The sequence below is a fragment of the Kogia breviceps genome, chromosome 3, assembly GCF_026419965.1.
Source record: "Kogia breviceps isolate mKogBre1 chromosome 3, mKogBre1 haplotype 1, whole genome shotgun sequence".
Classification (NCBI taxonomy): domain Eukaryota; kingdom Metazoa; phylum Chordata; class Mammalia; order Artiodactyla; family Physeteridae; genus Kogia; species Kogia breviceps.
In genome coordinates this window covers 136,764,220-136,790,214 of record NC_081312.1, presented here as the reverse complement: position 1 = coordinate 136,790,214, position 25,995 = coordinate 136,764,220, and the positions used below count along the sequence as shown (strand labels likewise).

Sequence of the window (25,995 nt, the reverse complement as noted above, 5' to 3'; positions counted from 1 at the left end):
TGATCTCCCAGGCGTCTGTTCTGCTCAGACCCTGCCGCATCCCACCACACTCAAGGAAAGACAGAGAAAAACCACTTATAAGAGGGTGGCTGGCTGTCAGTGCATCCTGGGAGGTGAGTTTGGAGGCCTGGGGGTGCTCTTCACAGAGAGGGAAAGACTCAGTAGAGGTGGGGATGAAGCCTGCCCTCAGATGCAGAACCCCACGAAGGTGGAGGTCAGTGAAGGGGCTCTGGTGACCTGGAAACACTTCGCAGATGTTGAGGAAGAGCATCCTGCAAATAGGATCTGGGCTGCCATCAGAAGAAGGCCTAGATGTATTTTCAGTTGCTCCAAAGGGCCAGTAGGGTGGAAAGCACAGGGATGCAGATTTCAGTTCAGCCTGAGGAGGGACTTTTCACGGTGAGAAGTGTTTGACGGTGCAGTGGTTGTCTTGTGCAGCGGCGAGATGCTGTCCCTTCATGTGTGCAGACCTAAGCCATCTGCCTGGAGGATGTTCCGCAGGAGATTCAAACAGTTGATTCTCAAACTCCAGTCCAGGGTGAGGTCTTCACCAGTCACAGCAAATCAGAAAATTAGAACAATGCAGTGTATGTTTCATGAAGCTGTATTTGGAAAGCGTATACTCTGAGATCAGCTCCTTCCAAATTTTTTGTGGTAAAATGGTCCATCTTTATGAACTGATGGTGAGAGGAGATGGCAGCTCTTTTATTTTTAAGTTTTATTTGTTATCCCCACAAACATTTGCAGTTGTTGGGAGAGTAAATCCTCAGTTATCACAGGGAGAAAATCTTTTTCCCTTTTTTCTTTTCTTTCTTTTTATTGTATCTATGTGAGAAGATGGCTGTTAGCTGAACCTACTGTGTTGATCATTTCACAATATATGTAAATCAAACGATCATGCTGTATGCCTTAAACTTATACTGTGATGTATGTCAATTATTTGTCAGTAAAACTGGGGGTGGGGAGTTTGCAATAGTATATCAGCCTCTGTTTAAAACAATTTCCTGGACTCTAAATTCCTAAAGCCCAGAGCTCCCTGGCCTGGGTGGCACTTAAGGTCCCTTATGGTTGCACAATTGTACAAAGCACACCTGGGCCCAGGTGGCACAGCCATGCCTCGTCACAGTCTCCCCCCCCCACCCCCCGCCATATCCTCTCTCTGAGTTTGGGATGATTGTGCTTCTCCTGTCTGCCTGGTTCAGCCACTTACGGATCCTCCAGATCCTGGTCAACTCCGGGGCCAAGATCCACTGTAAGAACAAGGTAAGGCCTCAGCTGGCAGCCCCCTTGCCCCCTCTACCTCCTGCTGCACAGGGCTGCCCCCACCTCTGCTGCCTGTCCCCATCACTGCCCCCTCTGTCCCCTCATGTGCCTCTGCCTGCCCTAGCTTGCCTCGACCCTCTGAGAAGCGTCCTGAACCCCTACCTGAGCTCAGCCCTGTGAAGTTGGGACCCTCACTACTTCCACTGGGGCTGGGAGAAGGGCCTGGGGACGCCTCTTTCATCAGCATTGAAAGCCCCTGGCTTCTGATCCCCCTATTCTTTACCACTCTGTGATGTTGGGACAGTCCCCAGTCCTCTGGCCAGCCTCTTGTTTACAAAGAGGAGTTAAAGTAACACCCTCAGAAGATTAAATGAGAAGGAGGTACGGCCTTCTCCCTCCCAAGGGGCCCCAGCTTCCTTGCTGTCAGTATGGCCAGGTAGAAGGAGCAAAGCACCATTTACCAAACTCTGGGACCTTGAGCAAGTTATTTTACCACCCTGAGCCTCAGTTTTCCCATTTGGAAGTAGGGGTGCTAGTACCCATCTCTGAGCTGAGGCAGAAGTAAGTGCAGTGCTGTGTCTAAAGTACCTGGCCCAGTGCCTGGCACGTTAGCGACCCTGGCAGTCCCCCGTTGCTCCCTGGTGTGTGCTATGGTTTGAGGGAGGAGAGCCCCAGGGAGTTAAGAGGGCCCAGAATCCCTGAACTGGTGTCTCAACTTTTAGGGGGTTGGTGGCCCTTATGAAAATGCAAACATTTCTGGGCCAAATACCTTCAGCCAGGAGTTCTCAACCTTCGTCCTTAGAGAGACAGAATTTGGGAATCCATGAACTTTGAAGGGAAAACAAGGACCTTTTTTTTTTTAAACTGCCCTCTGCTTAAAATTTTAGCATTTCTTTCCATGGTGAATGCAGGTAGAATATTACCTGTGACATTGTCTCTAAGACAAAATGTAGCTCTTTTCATATCACATTACAGTTTTTGCAGTTATCTCAAAATACTGTTTATGCTCATCATTACTTTGAAATCATGGTGGTAGTTATTAGACCTTTCACTAGATCTTGTTGTTTAATGGATCAATAAAGAACATATGCTACTAGATAAAAAATTGGGGTTTTAATATTTTGATAATTCTATTTCAATATCATTGTTTTTCTTTTCTGGTAGGCAGAATACTGTCCGCCCCAAGATGTCCATATCTCTATCCCTGGAACCTGTGCACTCTAGAACCTAACATGGCAAAAGGAATTTTTCTGATGTGATTAAGTTAAGGACCTTGAGATGGGGAGACTATTCTGGATTATCTACATGTGCCCAGATGTCCTTTTAGGGGAAAGAAGGAGGGAGGCAGGAGAGTCAGAGAAGGAGATGTGATTGAAGGAAGCGGAGGTTGGAGTAATGTGACCCACAAGCCAAGGAATGCGGGTAGCCTCTAGAAGCTGGAAAGGCCAGGAAATGGATTCTCCTAGAAACTCCAGAAGAGAAGCAGCCCTCCCAGCCCATTTTAGACTTTTGACCTCCAGAACTGTAAGATAATAGATGGGTGTTCACCAGACACCAAAAAGGGCCATGGCACACAGGAGGTCTGCCCTATACCATTGTTAGGATCTTGTTGGCAGTGGTAGAATCTGACAGCTCTCAGTGAAGGATACCCCTAGGTTATGGGCCACAGGTTCCAAGCCCAGAGTGTGGGATCCAAGCCCAGTTTCAAGCTGAGGGACCTCCTGTCCAGTCCTGCCTGTCTGGCTTAGCCTTAGAGTCTCAGTGGTCTTGGAGAATCCAGTAGCTGTTGCGATGAAATTTGCTATCAACACAGAATGAGCCTCAGTGTTCTAGAATGAGGGAGGTGAGGTCTTAAGTGTGTGTGGAGGGTAGGGCTCTGAGTAGTGGATCTTCTAGTTAAGCAGGTCCACTCCATATTAGTTTTCTGTTTTTGGTAACAAACCACCCTAAAATGTAGTGGCTTAAAGTAATGTTGATTTATGAGTTTTCATAATATCATTGGCTGGTCAGTTCCTCTGGCCTTGCCTGGGCTCACCTATGAGGACACGGTCAGCACATGTCTGGGGCCTCTGCAGAAAGAGGGAACGTCGCGGATGGTGTGGCCAGTGTCTCCAGGTGGTAGCTGACATTCATGGAGACTTCCTTCTGTGACAGCTCCAGGACATCAAAAGAGCAAGCGTAGAAGTAGCAAGGTTTCTTGAGATATTACTTCTACTGCATTCTACCGGGTCAGCCTCGTTTCAGGGGGAGGAAAATATCAGATTCCTCCTCTTGATGTGAAGAGTAGCACAGTCCTGTTGCTTGATCTTGGGACAGTTTCTCAGTCCATCCTGTTTTTCATGACCTTGCCACTTTTGAAGAGTACTGGTCAAGTATTTTGTAGAATATCCTTCAATTTGGTTTTGTCTGATGTTTTTCTCATGATTAGATTGGGGTTATGGAATTCGGGGAAGAAGATCACAGAGGTTAAATACCCTTCTCATTACCTCTTATCAGGGGGCATGTGATACCATTGTGATTCGTCACTGGTGATGGTCTCTTGATCCAGTTCTGACACCAATTCCGATGTGTGTTTTTTCCACATCACCAAGCAGTTAACTCAGTTCCCCGTGGACACTGACTGGGAGTCCACGAATTTAACTCATTTCTGACACTACTTGGAGATAGTGTCAGATTCTGCCGGTTAAGGGTTCAGTCCTACAAGACTGCCCACACTTTGGATGTCAATCACAAGCCCAAGTGGCTGCCTGGCTATATAATTGCCTGGGTTAAATCAGAAGTTCCCACAACCCCCTCCTCAGGTTCGATTAATTGCTAGAGTGGCTCTCAGAACTCAGGTAACCGGTTTACTTACTATATTTCTGGTTTATTACAAAGGGTATTAAGGATATGAATCATCAATGGCCAGATGAAGAGATGCATAGGGCAAGGTCCTGAACGCAGGTGTTCGTGTCCCCATGGAGTTTGGAACCCGGCACATGGATGTAATCTGATTCACCAAGCTGGAAGTTCTCCAAGCCCTGTCCTTTTGGGTTTTTAATGGAGGCTTCATTACATAGACTTGATAGATTAAATTCTCAGCCCTTGGTCATTGACTGAACCTCCATCCCCTCTCCTCTCCTCAGAGGTGGGGAGGTGGGACTGGAAGTTCCAACCCTCTAGTCACTGTTGGTTCCCCCGGCAACCAGCCCCCATCCTTTGGTTACCTAGGGGCTTCAAGTCACCTCGTTAACATCATAAAAGACACCTTTATCACTGTTACCATTTAGGAGATTCCTAGGGTTTTAGGAGCTCTGTGCCAGGAGCCAGGACAAAGACCAAATATATATTTCTTATTATTAGTCACAATATCAAGCTTGATCACTTGGTTAAAGTGGTGTCGGCCAGGTTTCTCCACTGGAATGTTCGCATTTTTCCCTTTCCATACTCTATTGTTAGAAACTCTTTGTCGTTTTAATTTGCATTTCAATAATGACTAATGATGTCATATATTTTTTCATGTGCTTATTTGCCATTCCATATATCTTCTTTGGTGTGCAGATTATTTTTTAATTGGGGTAATTTCTTATTGATGAGTTTTTAGAGTTCTTTGTAGATTTTGGATGCATTTCAGAATAAATTGCAGTGTACTTCCCTCTAAATATGTCAGCATGCATATTACTAACTAGAGTTCAAATTCTTTGTATACAATGAAATACAAGCTGAGTTTAAAAAAATTATTTATTTATTTATTTATTTATTTATTTTTTATTTGGTTGCACCAGGTCTTAGTTGCGGCTCCAGGGCTCCTCATTTTAGCTGCGGCTCGCCAGCTCCTTAGTTGTGGCATGTGAATTCTTAGTTGCGGCGTGCACGTGGGATCCAGTTCCCTGACCAGGGATGGAATCTAGGTCCCCTTCATTGGGAGTGTGGAGTCTTATCCACTGTACCACCAGGGAAGTCCCTACACACTGAAATTCGACAAGTGCTACTCCTCTGTAACCGAAACCACTGTCAAGATATAGAAGACTGTTCCATTGATTTTTTTTTTCCATTGATTTTTATGACCCATTGATGGTTACAATCTATTTGGAAAAGTACTCCAAATAATCTAGCTGTAATGCAAGGCCAGGGTAGAAGCTCTGGGCTATAAACATAGGATTTGCAAACCTCCCTCACTTAAATATTGCTTCTGGGGCTAAGAGACCTTCAATAAAGCAAAGCACAATAAGCCTGTATTATCCTAGCTTGACCTATGAGGAAATGGGGGCTCAGAGAGGTTTAGGTAACTTGCCGAAGACCACAGAGCTGATAAATGCTGGAGATGGGATTTGAACTCTGGCATCCTGACTCCCACCAGCCCCCGTGAGGCTAAGTGGGTCCTGCGGATGTCCCAGGGGCCTATCCCCATTTTCAGTGTGGTTTCCTTTGGAAAGCTGTTCTGATCCCAAACTCTCATCGTTTGGGAGACAGCCAGTGCGTGAGCAGGGCCTCCCTTTGCAGACTGCAGGGACCACCCTGGGCTTGTTTCCAGGACAACCTGACCTTACTGCACTGCGCAGCCCAAAAAGGCCACGTGCCAGTGCTGGCGTTCATAACAGAGGACCTGGAGGACGTGGCCCTGGACCACGCTGACAAGGTGAGTGTGGCTTCAAGGCTGTGTGTCCTTCCTATCAGGCTTGGGATTCCTGGGGCCTCTCCTGTACATTCCTTGAGTGCATCCCTTGAGCCATGGGTAGTGCAGACTGGACCCCACCTCAGGGAGTTGCTGGTCTAGAAGGGGCATTAGGGCACAAATGAGCAGGATGCCAGCAGCACATGGTCAGTTCCCTCAGAGAGACTCTGATATGGACTAGACAGGTTAGAGAAGGGAGACAGTGCTTTCTGCTTCCTGGAGGAGGTGGAATTTGGTAAAAGAACTAGATTTCATCAGTAAGATTAGAAAGCAAGGGGCATTCCAGATGGAGGAGAGACAATTGCTAGAGCTTTAGAGGAAAAGGGCTTTTGGTATGTGAGTTCAGATGGGTTAGAACCTTGGGAATGAAGGCCTGAGAGGTTGTTAGGGGCCTTCATGGAGATCTCAACCCCCAGCCTCAGGAATGGGTCCTTTATTCAGGAGCCACAGGCGGATTGCAGTGGGGGAGGGACCCACCAAGTAGAGTCTTCTTGGAAAGATGGTCTGGGCTTTCCAGGCAGGGTGTATAGGGCAAGGGTGGGGAGAGTGTCTGGAGCACTGCAAGCCCAGTGTGGTTGGGGAAACTGAGGCCAGGTGGGCAGGGCGAGGAAGATTCACTTTCTTCTCCGCCGCCAGCTGGGAAGGACAGTGTTTCATTGGGCTGCAGAGCACGGACAGCTGGGTTCTCTGGACTTCCTTGTGGGCTCTGGCTGTGACCACAGTGTCAAAGACAAGGTACTGTGACCATGGGTCCCAGGGGGAGGGCCGGGCTCTGGGCTCCTGACCGGGGTGGTCACGGGCAGCTCACCTGTGTCTGCTGCCAACTGCAGCGTGCTAGAGCGGCTGGTGGCCCAAAGACCAGCGTGTGTCTGATGCTCGTGCAGCAGGCATTTTTCGAGCACACACTATGGGCCAGCCGTGTGCTGTGGGTGAAGAGCACAAAGATGCCCAAGACACAGTTTCTTAATCAAGGAATTCAACCACAATCCTAGGAAAGAGCTGTGAGCCAATGTGGGGAGCCAGGATGGCAAATCTGATTGGTTGATAGTGATGCCTGGAGTGGGTTTGAGCGGGGCTCTGATTCCACTGGGGATGTCTGTTGCTGGGGGGAATGGGGAGGAGTTGGGGGACTGTAGCCACATGCCTGCTGGTTATTTGCTTTCTTTGTGTTTTAGTAATCTACTATGATTATGGCAAAAGTAGGATGAGACCACTGAGGAGGGAGCAGTTCATTCAGGGTGGGGAGCTTATAAGCAGGAATTCACCTATCTGAGAATAGGTGAGGGGTTGGGACCCAAGGGGACTACCCTACAAATGACTTGTATCAATGGACCATTGCGAATCATTAGGCAAATGTGTTGCAGGAAATTCTAAACAGTGCTTCCAACAAAGGGAAGAATTCCACTGTTAATTTTCTGATTAATATGCTTGGCTAGGATACAAGGAGTTCTGTTTACAAAGCTAGTGACAGAGCTCACAGACCAATGGATCGCAGGATCTTAGATCAAGGGCCAGTTCAACCTTCCCATTTTACAGATGTGGAAGCTGAGGCCGAGAGAAGGGGATACTTTAGCCAAGGTCACACAGCAAGACAAAGGTCGAGCTGGGTTTGGAACCAGCATCCTGATGCCTACCCCTGTGCTCCTCCTTCTCATCAGGCTGCCTCCTGCGGCCCTGAGCCCTGATCTGCACCAGATCTGTCCACCCACACTCACCCTTTCAGGATGAAAAGGCTAAGTCAGGTTCTGAGATTCAGATCAGGCTGATTTCCTTCATTTCAGAAACATGGGCGGAGCAGGTTGTGCTCTGTGCCAGGCCCTGAACCAGGAACTGGGAGTACAGACAGAGGTAAAGGATGACCCTTGCCAGGACACATCTACCCAGGAGGCAAAAAAATAAAAAAAATAAAAATGATGTACTCAGGGCCCCAGGAGAGCAGGAGCACCAAACTAGAAAGTAAGAAAAGTTCAGCTTTGATGAACTTACCCAGAATCCTGCAATCAGAAATTCTAGAAAGAAACTTTTAAAATCACGTGTCCCGGGCTTCCCTGGTGGCGCAGTGGTTGAGAGTCCGCCTGCCGATGCAGGGGACATGGGTTCGTGCCCCAGTCCGAGAAGATCCCACATGCAGCAGAGCAGCTGGGTCCGTGAGCCATGGCCGCTGAGCCTGCGTGTCCGGGGCCTGTGCTCCGCAACGGGAGAGGCCGCAGCAGTGAGAGGCCTGCGTACCGCAAAAAAAAAAAAAAAAAAAAATTACATGTCCCTGTTAAGTGTTGTATTTTCCAATGAGGAATGTTTTCATTTTGAATTTCATTTGGGGAGAGGGCACAGTAAGCTTTTCAAGCCTTTGGGCCACTGACGGTCTGACTCGTGCTAGGACCCGCCAGCCTGTGTAGGGGGACAGACCTGTCAGAACAGATGACAACATGCCTCACGCTGCAGGTGCTGTGGTAGGGAGGCATTGAGAGCCCGGAGACAGTAATTAATTCCTCTGGAAATGTCAAGGAGAGGCTCACAGGGCCCCACAGAGGTGGAGAGGCTGGATGTCCCCACAGGTGGAGGGGAGAGGCCAGGCCCAAGGCCAAGGCCTCCTTCCAGCCAGCCCCCTGTCCTGCCTGGGCAGAGTGTGAGGGCCCTGGCAGGGGGTCCATGCCATCTGCAGCTTCAAAAGGCAGGAAGTAGATATTTATAATCCAGAAGGAAGAGGGAAGCCCTGCCCTGTTTCCACAGCTCTGCTAACTGGGGGCATGTGCCAGACCCCAACGTTCACACACTTCCTTCCGGTCTCTTTGAACACAGAGACTTCAGGCTGTGGCTACACCGCCCACAGCCTGACCCTTGCTTGCTGTGGTGAGCCGACCACGGAGTGGGTGGGAGAAGAGCCGAAAAAAGCTGTTGAGGGGATTTTTTAAACTTAATTTTATTTATTAATATAATATAATGATGATCATAAAGGAAATGTAGTTGTTTCCTCCTTGACCCTGTAAGATAGTTATAGCTGTTTATGTGTGTGTTTATCTATCATGGGGGCAGGGTATGTTTTTAACTACTTTAAGTACTGCTTTGGCTTCTGTATGTGTTCACATCCTCATTGGGCCCTTTATAGTTATCTGTGCCTAAAATGAATGTCTCCTGGGGAAGGTACTGAGACAGACCAGGGCAGAGGAAAGCACTTGACCCAGGAGGCCCCTGTAACTGGTTCAGCTCGATTGTCCCCATGGCCTTCTGGGCATGATGCATGGCTGAAGCTGGGTCTTCCCTTCTGGATGCTTTTGTGGGTCCCTCCAGGGTCCTTGTCCTGGTCCCCCATCTGTGGTTCCTCTGTAGGGACATACCTTTTCTCAGGCTGGCCACGTCCAGCTGCCTCCTCTTCCCTGAGGCCGCTTACCCTCCTGCAGCAAGATCCCTTTAAGGATGATCGCAAATAGGCTGCCCTCTGTGGGACCACTTCCAACACAAAGAACACTGTGCCCTTTGCCCGCCCAGTGGAGCCACCTCTCTTGGCTCTGTCACTGTCACCTTTAGACTTCTCAAGGGTGAGGCTGCTCCCAGTCCTCTGGTTCTCAAGTTCCAGGAGACACAGGTCAAGCTCTCCATCACATTATGTATTATCATTGAACAAATATCTACTGAGTGTCTATCATGTGCCCAGGCCCTATTCTAGGCACTTTGGGGAAACTTCAGAGAACAAAATAGACAAAAATCCTTGCCCTTGTGATGCTTTTGTTCCAGCCAAGAGAGTCAGCCAATAAACAACAAGCCTAGTATACAAATGGGTTGTAGAGGGTGTTAGGTGGTCAGTGTTATGGGGCAAAAGGAAAAGTGGAGCAGGATGAGGGGATCAGGAGAACAGGAGGTGGGGGTTGTGGTTTTCAGTATTGTGGTCACGGTGGGCTGCACTATTCAATGAGAAGCTAACATCTTGAGCAAAGACGCAGGAGGCGAGCGATTGGGCCCTGTGGCTGCTGGGCACAGCCTGAGCACAAGGAGAGTCTCTGGGGCTGTGGCCTGAGCAGAGGGAGGGGTCTATCCAGGGTCACGAGTTGGGACTGGCTATAGACTGGAGCATGGAAAAATAGGGATTAAAAAAAATTTTTTTTTAAGTATTTTTTTAAAGCAGATATTAATTTTTATTTATTTATTTATTTATTTATTTATTTATGGCTGTGTTGGGTCTTCCATTTCCGTGCGAGGGCTTTCTCCAGTTGCAGCAAGTGGGGGCCACTCTTCATCACAGTGTGTGGGCCTCTCACTGTTGTGGTCTCTCCTATTGCGGAGCACAGGCTCCAGATGTGCAGGCTCAGCGGCCATGGCTCACAGGCCTAGTTGCTCTGTGGCATGTGGGATCTTCCCGGACCAGGGCTTGAACCTGTGTCCCCTGCATCGGCAGGCAGACTCTCAACCACTGCGCCACCAGGGAAGCCCTAAATTTTTTTTTTTTAAGTAATGTTTCCATCTTAAAGTGTAAGAAAAGAGACCAGAACTTGGCCCTTGAAAGTGCCTCTGGTTTTTGGTAGTTTTTGGCACAGTTCTCAGAGCAGGGTGGTGTTGGCCCAGCGTGCAGGGCTGCAGCTCGTCACCAACTTGCTCTATAACCCTGGACATGTCTCCCCTCTCTGGATCTCAGCTCCAGCGGGTCCCCAGGGCCTGCAAGGGTCTGTGATTACACTGACCCCTCAGGAGCCCTTCTTTCCGCAGGAGGGGAACACAACCCTTCACCCGGCCGCCTGCTGTGGCCACCTGGCTGTGCTGCAGTGACTCATGGACGTCAGGCTGGACCTGGAAGAGTGGAATGTGGTGAGTCACCACCTGGAGGATGCAGAGATGTGTGACACTGGCTTGCCCCCTGCCTTCCAGGAGCCTGCAGCCCATGGTGCAGCCTGATTTCCCCTGGTAGGGGCTCTGAAGCTAGGAGCGAGGACATGTTGTCAAACAGCCCACGAGGAAAAGGTGAACAGCAGCACAAAACTCCAGGCTCAGAGGGGCACTGGGCCTGAGGGATTATGGAGAGGTCATACATACAGTGTGTGTTCAAAGAAGGGAGAGGTCACTGTGGCCAGGATGGAGTAGGAGGGAACAGACAGAGCTGGGATGAGGTGGTTTGGAGGGCAAGGAGAACACGAGCAGAGCTGTGGCGGAAGGAGTGAATGCACCATATGCTCCTCAAGGTGAGAATCAGGGGTGGGGCTCAGGGAACCACAGATCACCAGGTCATGTCTGCAGTAGCAGGGAGGGGAGAGCTCAAAGAGCCCCAGAGCCCTGGCAGAAGGGGTGTCCTCCGGTCTCGGGCTCTGGCCTCAGTCTCCGGCCATCCTCACACCGCTCCCCTGTGTTTCAGGAAGGTCTGACTGCCCTGCACGCAGCTGCTGAAGGGATCCACCCCGACTGTGTGCAGCTCCTCCTCAGGGCCGGGAGTAGCGCGAACGCCCTCACCCAGGTAGCCAGGCCTCCTCACGACTGGTGTGTGCCCTCGGCTGCCTGCAGAGACGTGACTGTGTCAACTGTAGCAGCCACGATGATTCCTGAACATTGTGTCAACAAGGCTGTGAGGGAGCAGGCTCGGGTTCTGGACTTGACTTCTCTACTGCTGAGCTCTGTGACTTTGGGCAAGTTACTTAATCTCTCTGAGCCTCGGTTCTCAACTATAAATTGGAGGTGATATATACTTACTATTTTATATTGCTATGAAGGCTAAATACCTAGCATATTGCCTGGGACATAAGAGGAGCTCAGTACCCATTAGTGTCTTATTGCTGGGCACGTGACAGTTCACAAAGCCCTTTCATAACTATTACCTCAGAAAAATTCCCCCCATTTTACAGATGAGAGAGGTTCAGTGACTTTCCCAGGTCACAAGTTGGTAAGAAGCAAAGCTGAGTCTGAAAAGCCTATTCCCCTGACTCCAGAGCTCATGGCCTGAAACGTTTGCCTCCCAGCAGGGGTAGGGGTGGGGTGTCCCTAACATGAGGCCCACAACGCAATTGGAGCTGGGGCCTGCGTGTGACTCTGGGACAGACCTCTTTCTCTCTTACCATTGCACTCTGTGAGTTGGCCATTAGAAATTCTGTGTGTCCTTGAAAAGGGGGTTGTGGCCTTTCTTTAGGTAGGAAGTTGGTGTTTTTGTTTTGTTTTGCTTTTTATTTTTAGATCAGTGGCAAATAATCTTTCTTGGATGGTTGAACAGCTGCAGAGTCTGGAATTCTCTTTTTGTTCTAAATTTCAATAATGTAGCAAAAATAATATTAATAGTGAATAATATAAATAATAGCAAAAATACTTTAAAAATAGGAATGAAAATGATATGCTAAAAATATTTAACACAAAAGAAGGCAGTCAAGGGGAAACAGAACAAAAACAACAAGAGGCATTCAGAAAAAAAACAGCAAAGGGAATTCCCTGGTGGTTCAGTGGTTAGGACTCTACACTTTCACTGCCGCACAGCACAGCTCGGTCGGAAAAAAAAAAAAAAAGAAAAGAAATAGCAAAATGGCAAATGTAAATATAATAATATAAATCGTAAATTCCCTTAAATGTGAGTAATGCTTTATAAACCACAAAACATTTAATTTGCTCCCCTGGAAGGTGTGGAGACTAGTACCCCAGGGACATAGCAGGGGACATTATAGCCAAGAGGGGGAAAGTAGCTGTCCCAGGGCACCAGCCATGTCCTTCTGTTGCTGGTGAATTTAAGGTTCTTTCTTCATTGCAAAAGAATTTGGAGATGAAGTGATAGGTTAGAATCAGATTTATTTAGAGAGAAACACACTCTACAGACAGTGTGGTTAGAATCAGATTTATTTAGAGAGAAACACACTCCACAGACAGAGTGTGGGCTATCTTGGAAGGCAAGAGGCCAGAGGCTTCGAAATAAGGCGTGGTTAGTTTTTGTGGACTGGGTAATTTCATAGGCTAATGAGTGGGAGGAGTATTCCAACTATTTTGAGGAAGGGGTGGGGATTTCCAGAAATTGGGCCACTGCCCACTTTTTGGCCTTTTATGGTTAGCCTCAGAACTGTCATGGCGCTGGTGGGTGTGTCATTTAACATGCTAAGGTATTACAGTGAGCACATAATGAGGCTCAAAGTCTACTGGAGGTCGAATCTCCTGCCATCTTGGACCTAGTTGGTTCTCATTAGTTTTCATCATGTACTATGGCTATGTCATTCTTTTAAAGGTTGTGCCCTGCCCCCTTCTCTCCTGTTTCACTTCCATCAGCAAGGTGTTGCTCCTTAGTCAGAAAGGCCCTTTCTCTGTGCCCAGTACTAGGCACTGGGAGGTGGCACAGACAGGTCATGCCATGGCCACCTCCCCAGCAGTAACAGCACAGGAGCTTAGAGATTCAGGGGGTTAGATCCAGCTGGTGGTCGTTGGTGGCTTGGAGCTGCCCACCTCACCGGGTCTCGTGCTCCAGCCTTGACTTGAGGTTTCTGGCAGAGTCATGGTCTATTCTAACACTCCCACCTCTGGCAGTGTCGTGCAGCAGGGTCTCTGAGGAGGGGGCAAACCCAAAGTGATTGCATTCCCCACTGGGAGGTGGATGGATTCCCACCCACCCTGTAAACTCGCTCAGACTGAACTTTGGGAGGGTGACCATCTCATCCTGGTCTGCCCCATACTGTCCTGATTTTAAAACAGAAAGTCTCGCATCCAGGGAACCTTCAGTCCTAGGCAATCTGGGACAGTTGGTTACCTAGTCGGTCCTGCCTGAGATGAAATCTCATCCAGGAAGAAGCCCTCCCTCTGGCCCTGCCAGGCTCCTCTGCAGATGTGCTTAGACCAGCTCCAGCTGGACAGTACATGCTGGGTGGGATTTGCCCTGTACAGGTAAATCTTATTGGTCCCCCTCCTTGAAAACCATCTCCTCAGCGTCTATACTCCACGTGTCTTTACTGGCTAAGGAACTGTGAAGGCTTTGGCCTTTGTTCCGGAGTCTGTGACTGGAGGTGAGGAATATCCTGAGACCGTAGTGAACTCCTTTTACCAGTCACCAGGCCTGGGCAAGTCATTGATTTCTCCTGCCTCAGGGTTTAATGGGGATAATAGTCCCAGGGGGGTTGTGAGCTGTGAATGGGTTAATGAATCTCAAAGTGCTTTGTAAACCCTGATGTGAGGGGTCTTTAAGATGCTGCATTGATGCCTGTTTCCCTCTAGAAAAAGCAGAGCTGCTTCCACTACGCAGCCCTCTGTGGCTCTGAGGACATGGCCTGGGCCCTTGTCCATGCAGGAGGCAGCACTGATCATGTACGTGTGGGGCCTGGATGGAAGGTGGGGAGGCGGGGGATACACTGCCAGTCTCCCAGGACCTCACTTCTCAAAATAGAAATGGAGAACAGATTAGTGGTGGGGAGGGGCTAGGGATAGGGGCGTGGGGCAGAGAAGGGAGGAGGGTGTGGTTATAAAAGGACTACACAAGTGACCCTTATGGTGATGGAACTGTGCTGCATCTTGACTATGTAAGGGATACACAAACCTACACGTGTGAGAAAATTACATAGAACACACATGGATACAAATGACTACAAGTGAAACAGGGGAGATCTGAGTAAGATGGCGGGTATTATCAATGTCAGTGTTCTGGCTAGGATATTGTACTGTGGCTTTGTTAGCCGCAGTTACCAAGATGTTACCATTGGAGTGGGGAGAACAGAGCAGATGGGTGTTGAGGGTGGGAAGAAGACTTTTCACCAGATACCTTTTGTTCTTTTTGGTTCTTTAGGTTTCTATAAATAAAATGTAAAACAATGAAAAGCAATACTTTCTCTCTTGCTACTCCCCTTTCCTACCACATTCCCACAGACCTATTTCCAGGACGATGGAGGCCATATCCAGCATCCTTGGTTATTTTATCTCCGTGGCCTGCTGCTTCCTGGAGAGCCACCATTAGAGCTCTGATAAGTTTCCTAGCTCATCTGAGTTGTGCCCTTGAGCCAGTTTCCAGTGTCTGCCCATTCACTCTCCCAGGAGACCTTCTTTGGGCCTGATTTTGATTTCACAGTTATCTAGCAATGATCTGAGGACACTGCTGAAATTCTGTGGTAGTTTTACCTAGGTTTTAAATTTTTTTCCTAGATGTGTTTCAGAATACTTTTTGTCATTTATTGCTATTTGGGTTTGGGATTACATTAAGCCTGTAAATAATATAAGAGAAAATGGTCATCTTTGTAATATTTTATTTTTTCACTACAAACATGTCTTGCCATTTCTTTATGTCTTCTTCTATATCCCTCAGTGATGTTCTATGGTTTTTGTTTGGCTTTGTTATAGCCATTTCCAATTATACTCTTCATAGGTACTTTATATATTTTGACCGTCATTGCAAATAGACTATCTTTTAAAAATATGTCATTTCTTGTGAGCTTTCAATACAGGAATGCTATTGACTTTGGTATTTTTAACTCCTATATGACTTTTCATTGATTTATCTAGAATTTTTTTTTTTTGGTGGGGGTATAATAACTATTTTGACCTGTGTAGATATACAATCACGTTGCCTACAAGTAATCATATAGTTTAAATCTTCTTTTCCAATATCCATAAACTGTCTTCTTCTGGCCTAAACTAGTAATGGCAGTCATGGGCATTTTTGTTGTATGTGTGTGTGTTCTGTTCTGTCACCTTTTGGTACTCAACATGTGAAGGTGTTTTTCCACAGTAAGTATAGATCTATCCCATTGATTTTTCTGGCTTTGTACTATTCTACTAGATGTGTGTCACCATACACCTAGACAGAAGGATGCTGTGGCAGTATCTCCACTTTGTCATGTAGTCAGTGCTCACAGGGAACCACTGGAGATGGAGTCCTCCAGACTTGAGTGAGGCCTTGGGTGAATGTTGGGTTTGGGTGAGACCTCTGTTCTGGTCCCGGCTGTCTCTCTCATTCATTCATTTCATACATAAATAGTTGTTGAGCGCCTACCTAGATGCCGGGGGTAGAAAGTCCAGTAACACAGGCTCTCTATTAGTTACGTGTCCTTGGGTGAGTCATGTAAGTTTTATGAACTTATTAAGTGTTCTCATTTGTAAGATGAAAGTACGAATAAGAATACCATTCCTATATACTTGCTAGGTTCATGTGTGGAGCAAATGAGATAGCAGAGAATCTTAAGGTGTTGTTGCTAGAAGGGACCTCAGCAAGTATCACTTGCCAGATGCAGAGCAGCAGAGAAGTGAGATGGCTTGCCCAAAGTCACGTAGTGAGTTCCTGGCATGGCAAGGTCTCAAACTTGGGATTTCAGGCTCCCGCCCACCATGAGGATCAGTTGCGGCACAAGGGATTCAGGCTGTGGGCTGTAAATTCCTCAGGCCACTCATGTCATCCGAGAAGTGAGAAGGTCCAAACTCAGAAGCACTATCTATACAGTAAGTCCCCTACACATGAACCAGTTCCGTTCTGAGAGCACATTCATAAGTTCAATTTGTTCATAAGTCCAACAAAGTTAACCTAGGTACCCAACTAACACAATTGGCTGTATAGTACTGTACTGTAATAGGTTTATAATACTTTTCACACAAATAATACATAAAAAAACAAAAAATAAAGAAAACATTTTTAATCTTACAGTACAGTACCTGGAAAAGTACAGTAGTACAGTACAACAGCTGGCATCCAGGGGCTGGCACCGAGTGAACAGGCAAGAAGAGTTACTGACTGCAGTCGGGGGAGGAGGTGGGAGATGGTAGAGCTGAAGGATCGTCAGCAATAGGAGACGGAGGGCAAGCTGCAATTTCACTCACGCCTGACTTTGACGGCAGAGGTTCTGGTTCCTTGCTGGATTCAATTCTATCTACCCTCTTTAAAAAATGATTCAGTGATGTCTGGGTTGTAGCTCTTTTTTTCTCATCATAGATGACACAGTAGCACTGGATTACATTCTGAACGGCTGCTGCAGCTTTCATGTACCGTTCTGTGTTCGGGTCCCGTGCCTCAAAAACTAACAGTGCCTCCTCAAATGAAGAAAATCCCCTTGCCATTTCCTGCATCGTGAATCGCTTTTTTTCTTCAGTTACTTCTTCTTCCTCTTGTGTCTCTTTGTCCTTTCTCTGAGCCTCCAGTTCCATCAGGTCTACATCAGTAAGCTCCTCGTGTTGCACAGCAACACTACTGTACAGTAAAGTACACAAAAGCACGACTAGTAGAGGATGCACGCATGTGACAACGTATGCCAGACATGTGAATTAATTTATGTGATCGGACACGTGCACGCACGCTCGCATCTTTGAAAGTTCGCAACTTGAAGGTTTGTACGTAGGGGACTTACTGTACTCCTCCCAACTCCCATCTTCTAGCACCAACCTGCAGCTGGGAAGTCCTGGGAGGGACCCATCAACTGATCTGTGCCTCTCCACCCCCCCAGCAGGGCGCCTCTCCTGTGCACATCACCGTGAGGCACAACTTCCCCCTCCTAGTGCAGCTCCTCATCGACAGCGGCAATGACCTGGACGCGTTGACAATGTAAGTGGCTGCAGAAACCATCTGGGCCCCATGGAGCCTCTGGGCACCCTCCCAGGTTGGCAGGGCTTGACTGTGGTCTGCTAGCCTGGCCCAGAATTGAGGAATTGCTCTTTCAGCTTGTCAAAAGTTGTTTGAATATTTGTTGAAGGTAGCATTATTTTATGAACCATTCCTCTATTTTGAACATTTGAGTATTTCCAAGTTTTTGTCATGATGTATAGAACACCGTGGTAAACATCTTGCTACATGCAACCTTTTCCTTTCATTGATTTTTTTTTTCCCTTAGGGAAAATTCCCAGGGCAGGGGTGACTGGGTTCATCTTGTGTAACAAGAGGCCTCTGAGTCCTGAAGTTGTGATCAATCAGGAGCATTTTAAAATCCCCATCCTCACAATCCACCCCCCAACCATACAATCCTCAGGGCTGCCACACACAACCACTAGTGGTGGAAAGCAATTTGACAGAATATAACATATACCTTTAAAATGGTCAGTATTTGCACGTCTGAGAATTGAGCCTCAGGAAATATATTAAGAGCTCATGCACCAAGATATTTGTTGTAGCAGTCTATCAGTTTTCATTTCAAAAAGGACCCCAAATACTTAATAAGAGAGAAGTGCTTGGTTAAATTATAGTATAGGCACAGATAGGCTCTTATGGAGTTATAAAAAATGGTATTTATAGTTTATAATATGCAGGAAGTTATACAGATGCAAAATTTATATACAGGATGATCTCAAATATGTAAAACCATAAAACTAAAAACATTCTGCATTAAAGAAAATACTAGAAGAAATGTACTAAGACTGTTAACAGAGGTTGACTTAGGTGGGATAGCGAGTGGTATTTTTTCTTTGTTCTTTCTACTTTTTTGTTATTTACTAAGTTTGCTCAGTATTATGTTTATGATTAAATCCAGTTTACCCTCCCACATAACTTCTTTTTTTATATAAATTTATTTTATTATTATTATTATTTTTATTTTTGACTGTGTTGGGTCTTCGTTGCTGCACACGGGCTTTTCTCTGATTGTGGCAAGTGGGGTCTACTCTTCGTTGTGGTGCACAGGCTTCTCATTGCAGTGGCTTCTCTTGTTGGGAGCACGGGCTCTAGGCACCTGGGCTTCAGTAGTTGTGGCTCATGGGCTCCAGAGTGCAGGCTCAGTAGTTGTGGCGCACAGGCTTGGTTGCTCTGCAGCATGTGGGATCTTCCTGGACCAGGGCTCGAACCTGTGTCTCCTACATTGGCAGGCGGATTCTTAACCACTGTGCCACCAGGCAGGGAAGCCCCACATAACTTCTTAGAGAAACTCTGTTAAGGCCCAGTTGGGAGTGTACCCACTGGTCCTGTCCTGGCTTTGAGCCACAGGCCATTTCTACATGCTTTTCTGCTTTCCGTCCTCTTGGCTTCTTTTCCAGAGGCAGCAGATATCCCTCACCTTGCCACCGAGCATGCCTGGCAGGACATAGTGGATATTCTCCTCATTGCTGGGGTTAACTTAAACCTGAGATAAGGTACCTCTGCTCACAACCAGCCTCCCTTGCAAGCTTTCACAACTCCCTCTTTGCCAGAGACCCTGATGCAAATGCCTCCTGCTCCCAGAATGTTCAAGGCTTCCCATCTGTTATATATCAGCTCAAAGGCAACCTCCTCCAGGAAGCCTTCCGGCCCCTCCATCACCTTCCCTTGCCTCCTCTGAGGTCCCTCAGCACTTGTCCCGCCCCTCTCCTGGTCCTTGCCTGTGATACGTTTGTCTTCTGTTTCATGGCCCCCATCAGACTTTGAGCTCCTTGAGTCATCTGCTGGGGAGAGGGGAAGAGAGCTAGAGGAACAGCATGTCACCACCCCACAGCTCCATACATGTGAAACAGGGTTGGGGGAAGCTTCCCGGGTCACGGTGCTTCTGGGGTGGCCACCTCCTCAGGTGGCCAGAAGTTCAAGAAGAGCTGAAGGCTTAGTATGAGGCTGAAGAGGTCACAGGCTCATGAGGGGAAGGGCCCTTGCACACGTGGCCCAGCCCTTGGGATGGTGTGGGAAAGAGATGGGGGCAGGGAACAGGCCCTGAGGCTGGACCTGGGAAGGGCTTCCTGCTTCCTAGGAGGGAAGCTGGGGCCCGGGGCAGCTGGCCAAGCTTGAAGAGGAGCTTCCCATCTCCCCGCAAGTCCCTGGAGGTGGTGGAGGCCAGCACTGTGCCAGAGGCCTGGAGCAAAGGGCTGGAAACCTGAGGGGAGGCAGCAAACTTGACACAGGAGCCCAAGCTCCTTCTCTGGGTTCTGGTTTCATCTGAGTCATGAGGCTGGTAACATCTATCCCACAATGACCTTGAAGACTTATGCAGGCTGAGTTTTATAAGCTTTAAGTCCTCCTATTCTAGAGGAACACAAGAGGTGGTTGCTGGAATTATTGCCTTATTCTACCTGTGACTTGTCCACACCCAGAGTTACTCCCAGAAAACCCTTCTGCTCTCCAGTGTAGACTGCTGGAAACCACTTTCTTTGGGTAGGAGGGTCTGTAGTCAGTGCTAGAGGCCACCCTACACGCTCTTATAGGAACTCTGGCTTCCCTTCTCCCTTCTTACCCGCAGCAAGGAAAAACCGCCTTGCCAGTGGCTGCCCACATCAACTGTGTCAGCCTGGTGGACATGATCATAAAAGCCGATCGCTTCTACAGGTGGGAGAAGGGTACTGAGACTCTGTGCTTGGTCTCTCCGTGTTGGAAAGGGTGTGGCCATGGCTTCAGGTGGAGCTGGCTTTGAACCCCAGCCCTGACCAATTCAGGGGCCCCTCAGTTTCCAAGCGAGTGATAATCCCTGCCTTACCTAACACTAGGGTTCTTTGGGGGCATCCAGAGGTGGGTGAACACCCAAACCACACTGAAATAAGGCTGACTGAGGTCCGTGCCAGTGTGGAGATACTAGTAGACCCTGCTCTAGCTCCTGGTTGATGGATGAATGCATTCATGCATGAATAAAGAAATGGCAAGTTGGTTCCAGCTCACTGTCAGCTCCAGGTGATTGGAATTGTGGCTTGGGGTGTTCTATTCAGGCAACTTTCTGAGCCCAGAAGGAAAGTGTGTTGGGATTGATTAGTGATATCTGCTGTGGATTTGGGAAAGAGGAGAGGCAGATGTAAGGTCCTGCATTTACAGCTCCAGAGTCAGCAAATGGGGGTGGGTGGAGAGATTATTTGTTGTCCTTAATGGTTGCTTTTATACAAAGAAAATAAATTTTTGCATTTATTTCAGTTTTAGAAATTAATACTAAATTGTTTACAAAATTTAAATCCTACTCTTCCTCAAACTTTTAAATTTATTTTTATAATCTTATTATTATATTTATACAACTAGTAAATTTTAAGTCACTTTCAAGGAAGCCTTTTTTTTTTTTTTTTTTTTTTTTTTTGCGGTACGTGGGCCTCTCACTGTTGTGGCCTCTCCCATTGCGGAGCACAGGCTCAGGACGCGCAGGCTCAGCGGCCATGGCTCATGGGCCTAGCCTCTCTGCAGCACGTGGGATTCAAGGAAGCCTTTTGATTAAAGTTTGGTCCCATGTTTAAGCTTAATTAAACTACCTTAAATGCTTTAAACTGAAAGAATAAATTTAATATTTTAAGCACTTCAAATGCTTCCTAAATCTTAAATTATCCCATTAAATGCAATAAATTAAACCTATAAAGTGAATCTTGAATATCATAAACATTCTGATATTGTTTACAAATTTAGTAAACTTCTCAAAAAAATGACTGTCCAAAAATCAATCAATTGATAAATTTCCATAGGAATCATAAGATTTTCTCTTTCACTGACATGCTGGATTCTCGTAAATATTACAACCCCTTTACATACAACAGATTACTCCTAAATATTAATACCAATGGTTTGATGAACTGATTCATCTCTATGCTTAATTTTAAACCACCTCAGGCTTTAAAAGTTTTCAACACTAAGGCAGTGGTGCAGTTAGAATCACAAATCCCTCCTTCCTACCCCTAGACCAATTCAATCAGAATCTAGGTGGTAAGGACCAAGCTTCTGTGGTTCTTAAAGCTCCCAGATGATCCCAATGTAAGATGCAGCACAGAACATTGCTCTAAAGAAACAGTTTTTACCACCCAAGGAGAGAGCCAAGCTCCCAGGTCGTCACCTCCCAGGTGACTGGCCAGACTCAGTTAACCAGGATGTAGGATTCAGAGCTGCAGATGCCAGAACTCACCTGAGCTTTTTTTTTTTTCACACACACACACACTGTATTTTATTTTTACAAGAGATAAATAAACTGACACCAAGCATTGTAAGTGGATGACCACAACAAAAGCAACAATGATTGCAATTACCAAACACGAAACACTCATACTATGACATAATATTGACATGCAGTCCAGTAATCCTCCACTGTAACAGCTCCTTTACTTTGCAGTGATCACCTGAGCTTTTTAACAACTAGAAATCTGCATTCACATCCTTCCGAGGGGCTTTTGTGGCTTTAACTAAGACTTTTGTGGGTTTAACTTAAGTTATTACATAATTTTTGGTAATCTCTAATTTTATCACCTGCTTTGCATAGAAAGAATTCTGTAACCTAGACCTTCTCTACTTGTTGTCATTTGGCAAGTTTAGTTCGTGCCTGATTCTTGGCTTGCCTGGTTTTAGCCACAACTGCTGAGTCATTCTACTGACACTTGTGCTATAAGAACACAAAGAAAAGAGAGAAATTGGGAAGGCTTCCTGGAAGAGGTGGCACCCAGGTGGTCTTTTGACTGTGGCAATGGGATTGAGAGACAGGGAGGTGAGAAAAGGAATTCTGGATGGAGAAACAGTGTAAGCAACTCAGTTTCCAGCACTCAAAACAAAGCAAGGCACAGAGTCAGAAACCAGAGTAATGGACAGTATGCCCCAGGCCTGTGATGACACCAGTTCTGTGTCCAGGCTCACGAAGGAGAACCTGGCAGGGATTTCCCCCAGACAGCTGCTGCACTTCTGGGATCTGCCCCACAGGACCAGCTCTCATGCAGGGACCTCTGTGACCCCTCTGGGAAGAGCTTGACCTTTAAGCAGCACCATTGGCAGGAAACGCAGCAGCTCCGCTCTGTGCTGTGGTGACTGGCCTCCAGGTACCTGCAGCCCCACGAGTGGAAGAAGCTGGCGTATTGCTGGGAGTTCACCGAGGCCCACGTCCACGCACTCGAGCAACAGTGGACAGGTACCACCTTGCCTCGGCGCCCCAGAGCAACCGGGTGGAGGGGTGGGGGCATGTGGGGTATGTTCAGTTTTCTGTGATTCTGGGGGAAAAGCCTCAGCAAGCCACACACCATTTCCAACACACCATGTCCTCTTCCCCTCTCCAGGCCTTTACACAGACTGGGCCCTCTGTCCCTTCCTCCACATTGACCTGTGAACTTCACATTCTTCATGAATCAGCTTGAGCTGAAACCCATCATTCACACATGAAACTAAAGGTGCTCCCTGTAAAAAGGAGAGGAGCTGCTGTTGCCACTATTATTTAACATCTATTTGGAAATTCTGGCCCTGGTAGTAAGGCATGAAACAGAAATAGAAATTGAGTGTAAATACTGGAAAGGAAGAGAGAGATTTATTAATTTCAGATGAGATACACACACACACACACACACACACACACACACACACACACACACACACATACACACAGGAAGTCCAGAAGAATCAATGGAAAAACTCTTAGAATAAAATAATTCAGTGAAATGGCTACACATGATTAAATATACGAACACCATAGTATTCCTCTGTACCATCAATAAGTGGCAAAATATATAGAGGTATATATATGTAAAATATATATATATATGTAAAAATATGTATATTTTAAATATATTTTAAAATATTTATATATATATAATATATATTAAAAATATACTCCATTTACAATAGTGTGTGTTTCTAAGAAGAAATATGAATGACATATGAGTAAGACAATACAAATTATTTGAACTATAAAAGAAGACTTGGGTAAGTAGAATGACGTTCTGTATTTCCAGCTGAAAAAAGTGTCATGTAGATATTGATTTTCCCCACATTAAAGCTTTGATCCAATTTTAATCAAATCAAAATAGGAGGTTTTTGAAACTTGACTAAAGGATTCTACAGTTCATCTGAAGGAAGAAACAGGGAATATATAAATGAATATTCTGGGGGAAAAAAGCGAAGAGGGTCGAACTCAACCAGACTCAACCTTAGAAAGCTAAAATATTTAACACAGAGAGATACCTGACATAAACATATGCAAATCAGGTAGTGGAATAGAGTGGGGAGTCCACAAGCAAACTCCATTACTGATACGGATTTCATAGATGATAAAGGAGCACTGGTAAATTACAGGGCTGGGGACAAGGGGTAGTGAATAAACGGGTCAAATGAAACTGCTACATCATGAGCAGCACCAGGAGGAAGTGCCTGCTGGGGGCCCACGGACACCAGAACATCAGGGACGCAGTGGCTGACTGACTTGGAACTGATGGCTGTGGCCCCATGGCTGTACCAGACCATCTGTCCCCAGCTGGGAGAGCTGACCTGGTCACAGTTGAATAACAAGTTAACCCCACTACTGAAGAGCATGGGCACTTATTTTCCAAACATTGGAATCACCTGGGAAGGCTTAACACTGATCTGTTGCCTAGGCCACACCCAGACCCAAGTACTAGGAATCTCAGAATGGGGAGGGGGACCCAGGTGTCAGTGTTTGCTAAAGCTAAAGCTCATTGGTGTTTCCAATGAGCACTTATGGCTGAGAACCACTGGTTCAGGGGAAAGAACAGGGCCACTAGCATGCAAGTCACCGGTTATTGTGAGCAGCCAGAGGGATGAACTGTATAGTTGTGTGTGCATCATGGTACCACAGTGAATGCCAATTCTTTCTCTCTTCCCAGCGACACCAATAGGATACATGGTAGATGCTCAGGGGAAAGCCTGGCGCTGGGGAGATCCAGGTGTACCTGATACAAAACTCCACCCCCATCCCATCTGAGGCTGCTCCTCCCCTTCCCTCCCATCCCCTCCCCATTTCTGGGCTGAGTTCTGCTGGAACTTGGAGAAGGGTCTGATGTTCTGGTGGCGGTAAGGGGTGTGCTCAGGCCTGGCTCTGGTAAGCCAGGCGGGGTTGGCGCCTTCTCTCTCTCTCTTTCTCCCCTCATGATCCTCAGGCACCAAGGGCTACCAGGAGCACGGGCCCCGGTCACAGCCAGTGAGAACCTCAGCAGAGCGCTATTCAAAGCCCTCGTCGCCATTGGGTGGAGGGACCTGGCTGGTAAGTGTCCCCCCTGCCTGGCTCCTGCTCAGGGCAGCGTTGGGCGCAGAGTCAGAGCTACATGGCCCCGCTGGAATGTAGCAGGGCCCTCCAAGGCTGCTCAGACCACAGTGCTGTGGCGCTGGCTCTGATCCTTCCAGATTGATGGTCCTAGCCCTGCCTCCTCCTGGAACCCAGATGGAGCCTTGGGCAACTCACAGTACCTCCTGGCCCCAGTCTCCCCATCTGTGCCATGAGGGTGGCCCAGACCATCCCTATGACCTTCACAGCCCCAAGGCCACTGAAGTTACAATCTCTTCCTATCCAGCTCTCTATACTACATTGATTTTTTTCCCCCTCCAGTTTGGAATAAGGTGGGAACAGCCTGCAGAGTTGTTTTTCACAAACATTAAGACCTGTGGGCCAAAACTGGCTTAAGATGAGTCGAACCAGTAAGATCTAGTCAAATAAAATTTCTGAGGCCGTCACAACCTATTTGAATCTGTCCATCTCAAAAGCTTTTTTTGGGATTTGCGATTCAGGGCACCATGTAGAAACCATCAGGCAAGCGGAGTAACAGGTTCTAGTAATGATCCCTCATTAGAAACAAAATCGGCTTATGATGAAAAAGGCTTAAACTGTAACGTCCATTGCCATGGTGCATTACAGGGCAACCGCAGGATGGGGTACTAGGCAGCCATCCATAGTAATGAAGGTACATCAGTCACTTGGCAACAAGGAAAAGTGTTGATAGCACGTTATCAAGGGGCAAAGGGAAAGCCCCCTGTGTGGTGGGTCTCCCCCAGCTGCCACACACAAGGTGCGAAAACAGTCATTTCAGAGGGGAGGAATTAGGGATGGTTTGGTTCTTTTTCCAGCATGTTCTTAAATATCATTCTGCATCTTTTAACACAAACTCTTGCAGGCAATTAAAACATTAAACTAGCCTTGTGAGGCAGCACTCAGGCAGCAGGAGGCAACAGGATTCTTGTCTTTTGCAGAAAGCATCAGGAAGAAAGCAAATGATGACTCTAGCGCCCCAAGGAGGTGCACAGCCATGTAACTGGAGGGACTGGACTTTCAGGAGCATGGGACCTCAGAGTGGGGGCCACTGAACAGAGGAGGACCACCATTTAAGGGCTTAAAAAACAATTACTGTAAACAGACTTCCAGCTGCTTCCACTGAAACCCATAGTTAGGCAGGACCAGCAGGCAAATGTTTGTGATCTTTTTCACGGGGGCCTATCTCAGGTTTTGCAGGTAATCCCCTCCCAGAGGTATGGTCCTTTGCAGCTCTTAGTTTACTTTTATCTCCTGCATCTCACTGGAGCCTCACAGCAGCCCCCTGTGATGCAAGGGATGTCTTTTTAG

The 25,995-nt window shown here is 47.2% G+C and overlaps 1 protein-coding gene across 1 annotated transcript in view; it reads left to right on the top strand.

Moving 5' to 3' along the window:
- Window positions 1-25,687, top strand: part of ANKDD1A (ankyrin repeat and death domain containing 1A) — a 35,174-nt gene extending 9,487 nt beyond the window's left edge. Inside the window, 13 exon segments of the mRNA XM_067029650.1 lie at window positions 1,165-1,263; window positions 5,777-5,881; window positions 6,554-6,652; window positions 10,616-10,714; window positions 11,256-11,354; window positions 14,069-14,158; window positions 17,272-17,373; window positions 18,790-18,891; window positions 19,954-20,063; window positions 22,379-22,566; window positions 24,542-24,571; window positions 24,574-24,645; window positions 25,626-25,687. Coding sequence (XP_066885751.1) covers window positions 1,165-1,263; window positions 5,777-5,881; window positions 6,554-6,652; window positions 10,616-10,714; window positions 11,256-11,354; window positions 14,069-14,158; window positions 17,272-17,373; window positions 18,790-18,891; window positions 19,954-20,063; window positions 22,379-22,566; window positions 24,542-24,571; window positions 24,574-24,645; window positions 25,626-25,687 — 1,257 coding nt within the window.
- Window positions 25,688-25,995: the final 308 nt, after the last annotated feature.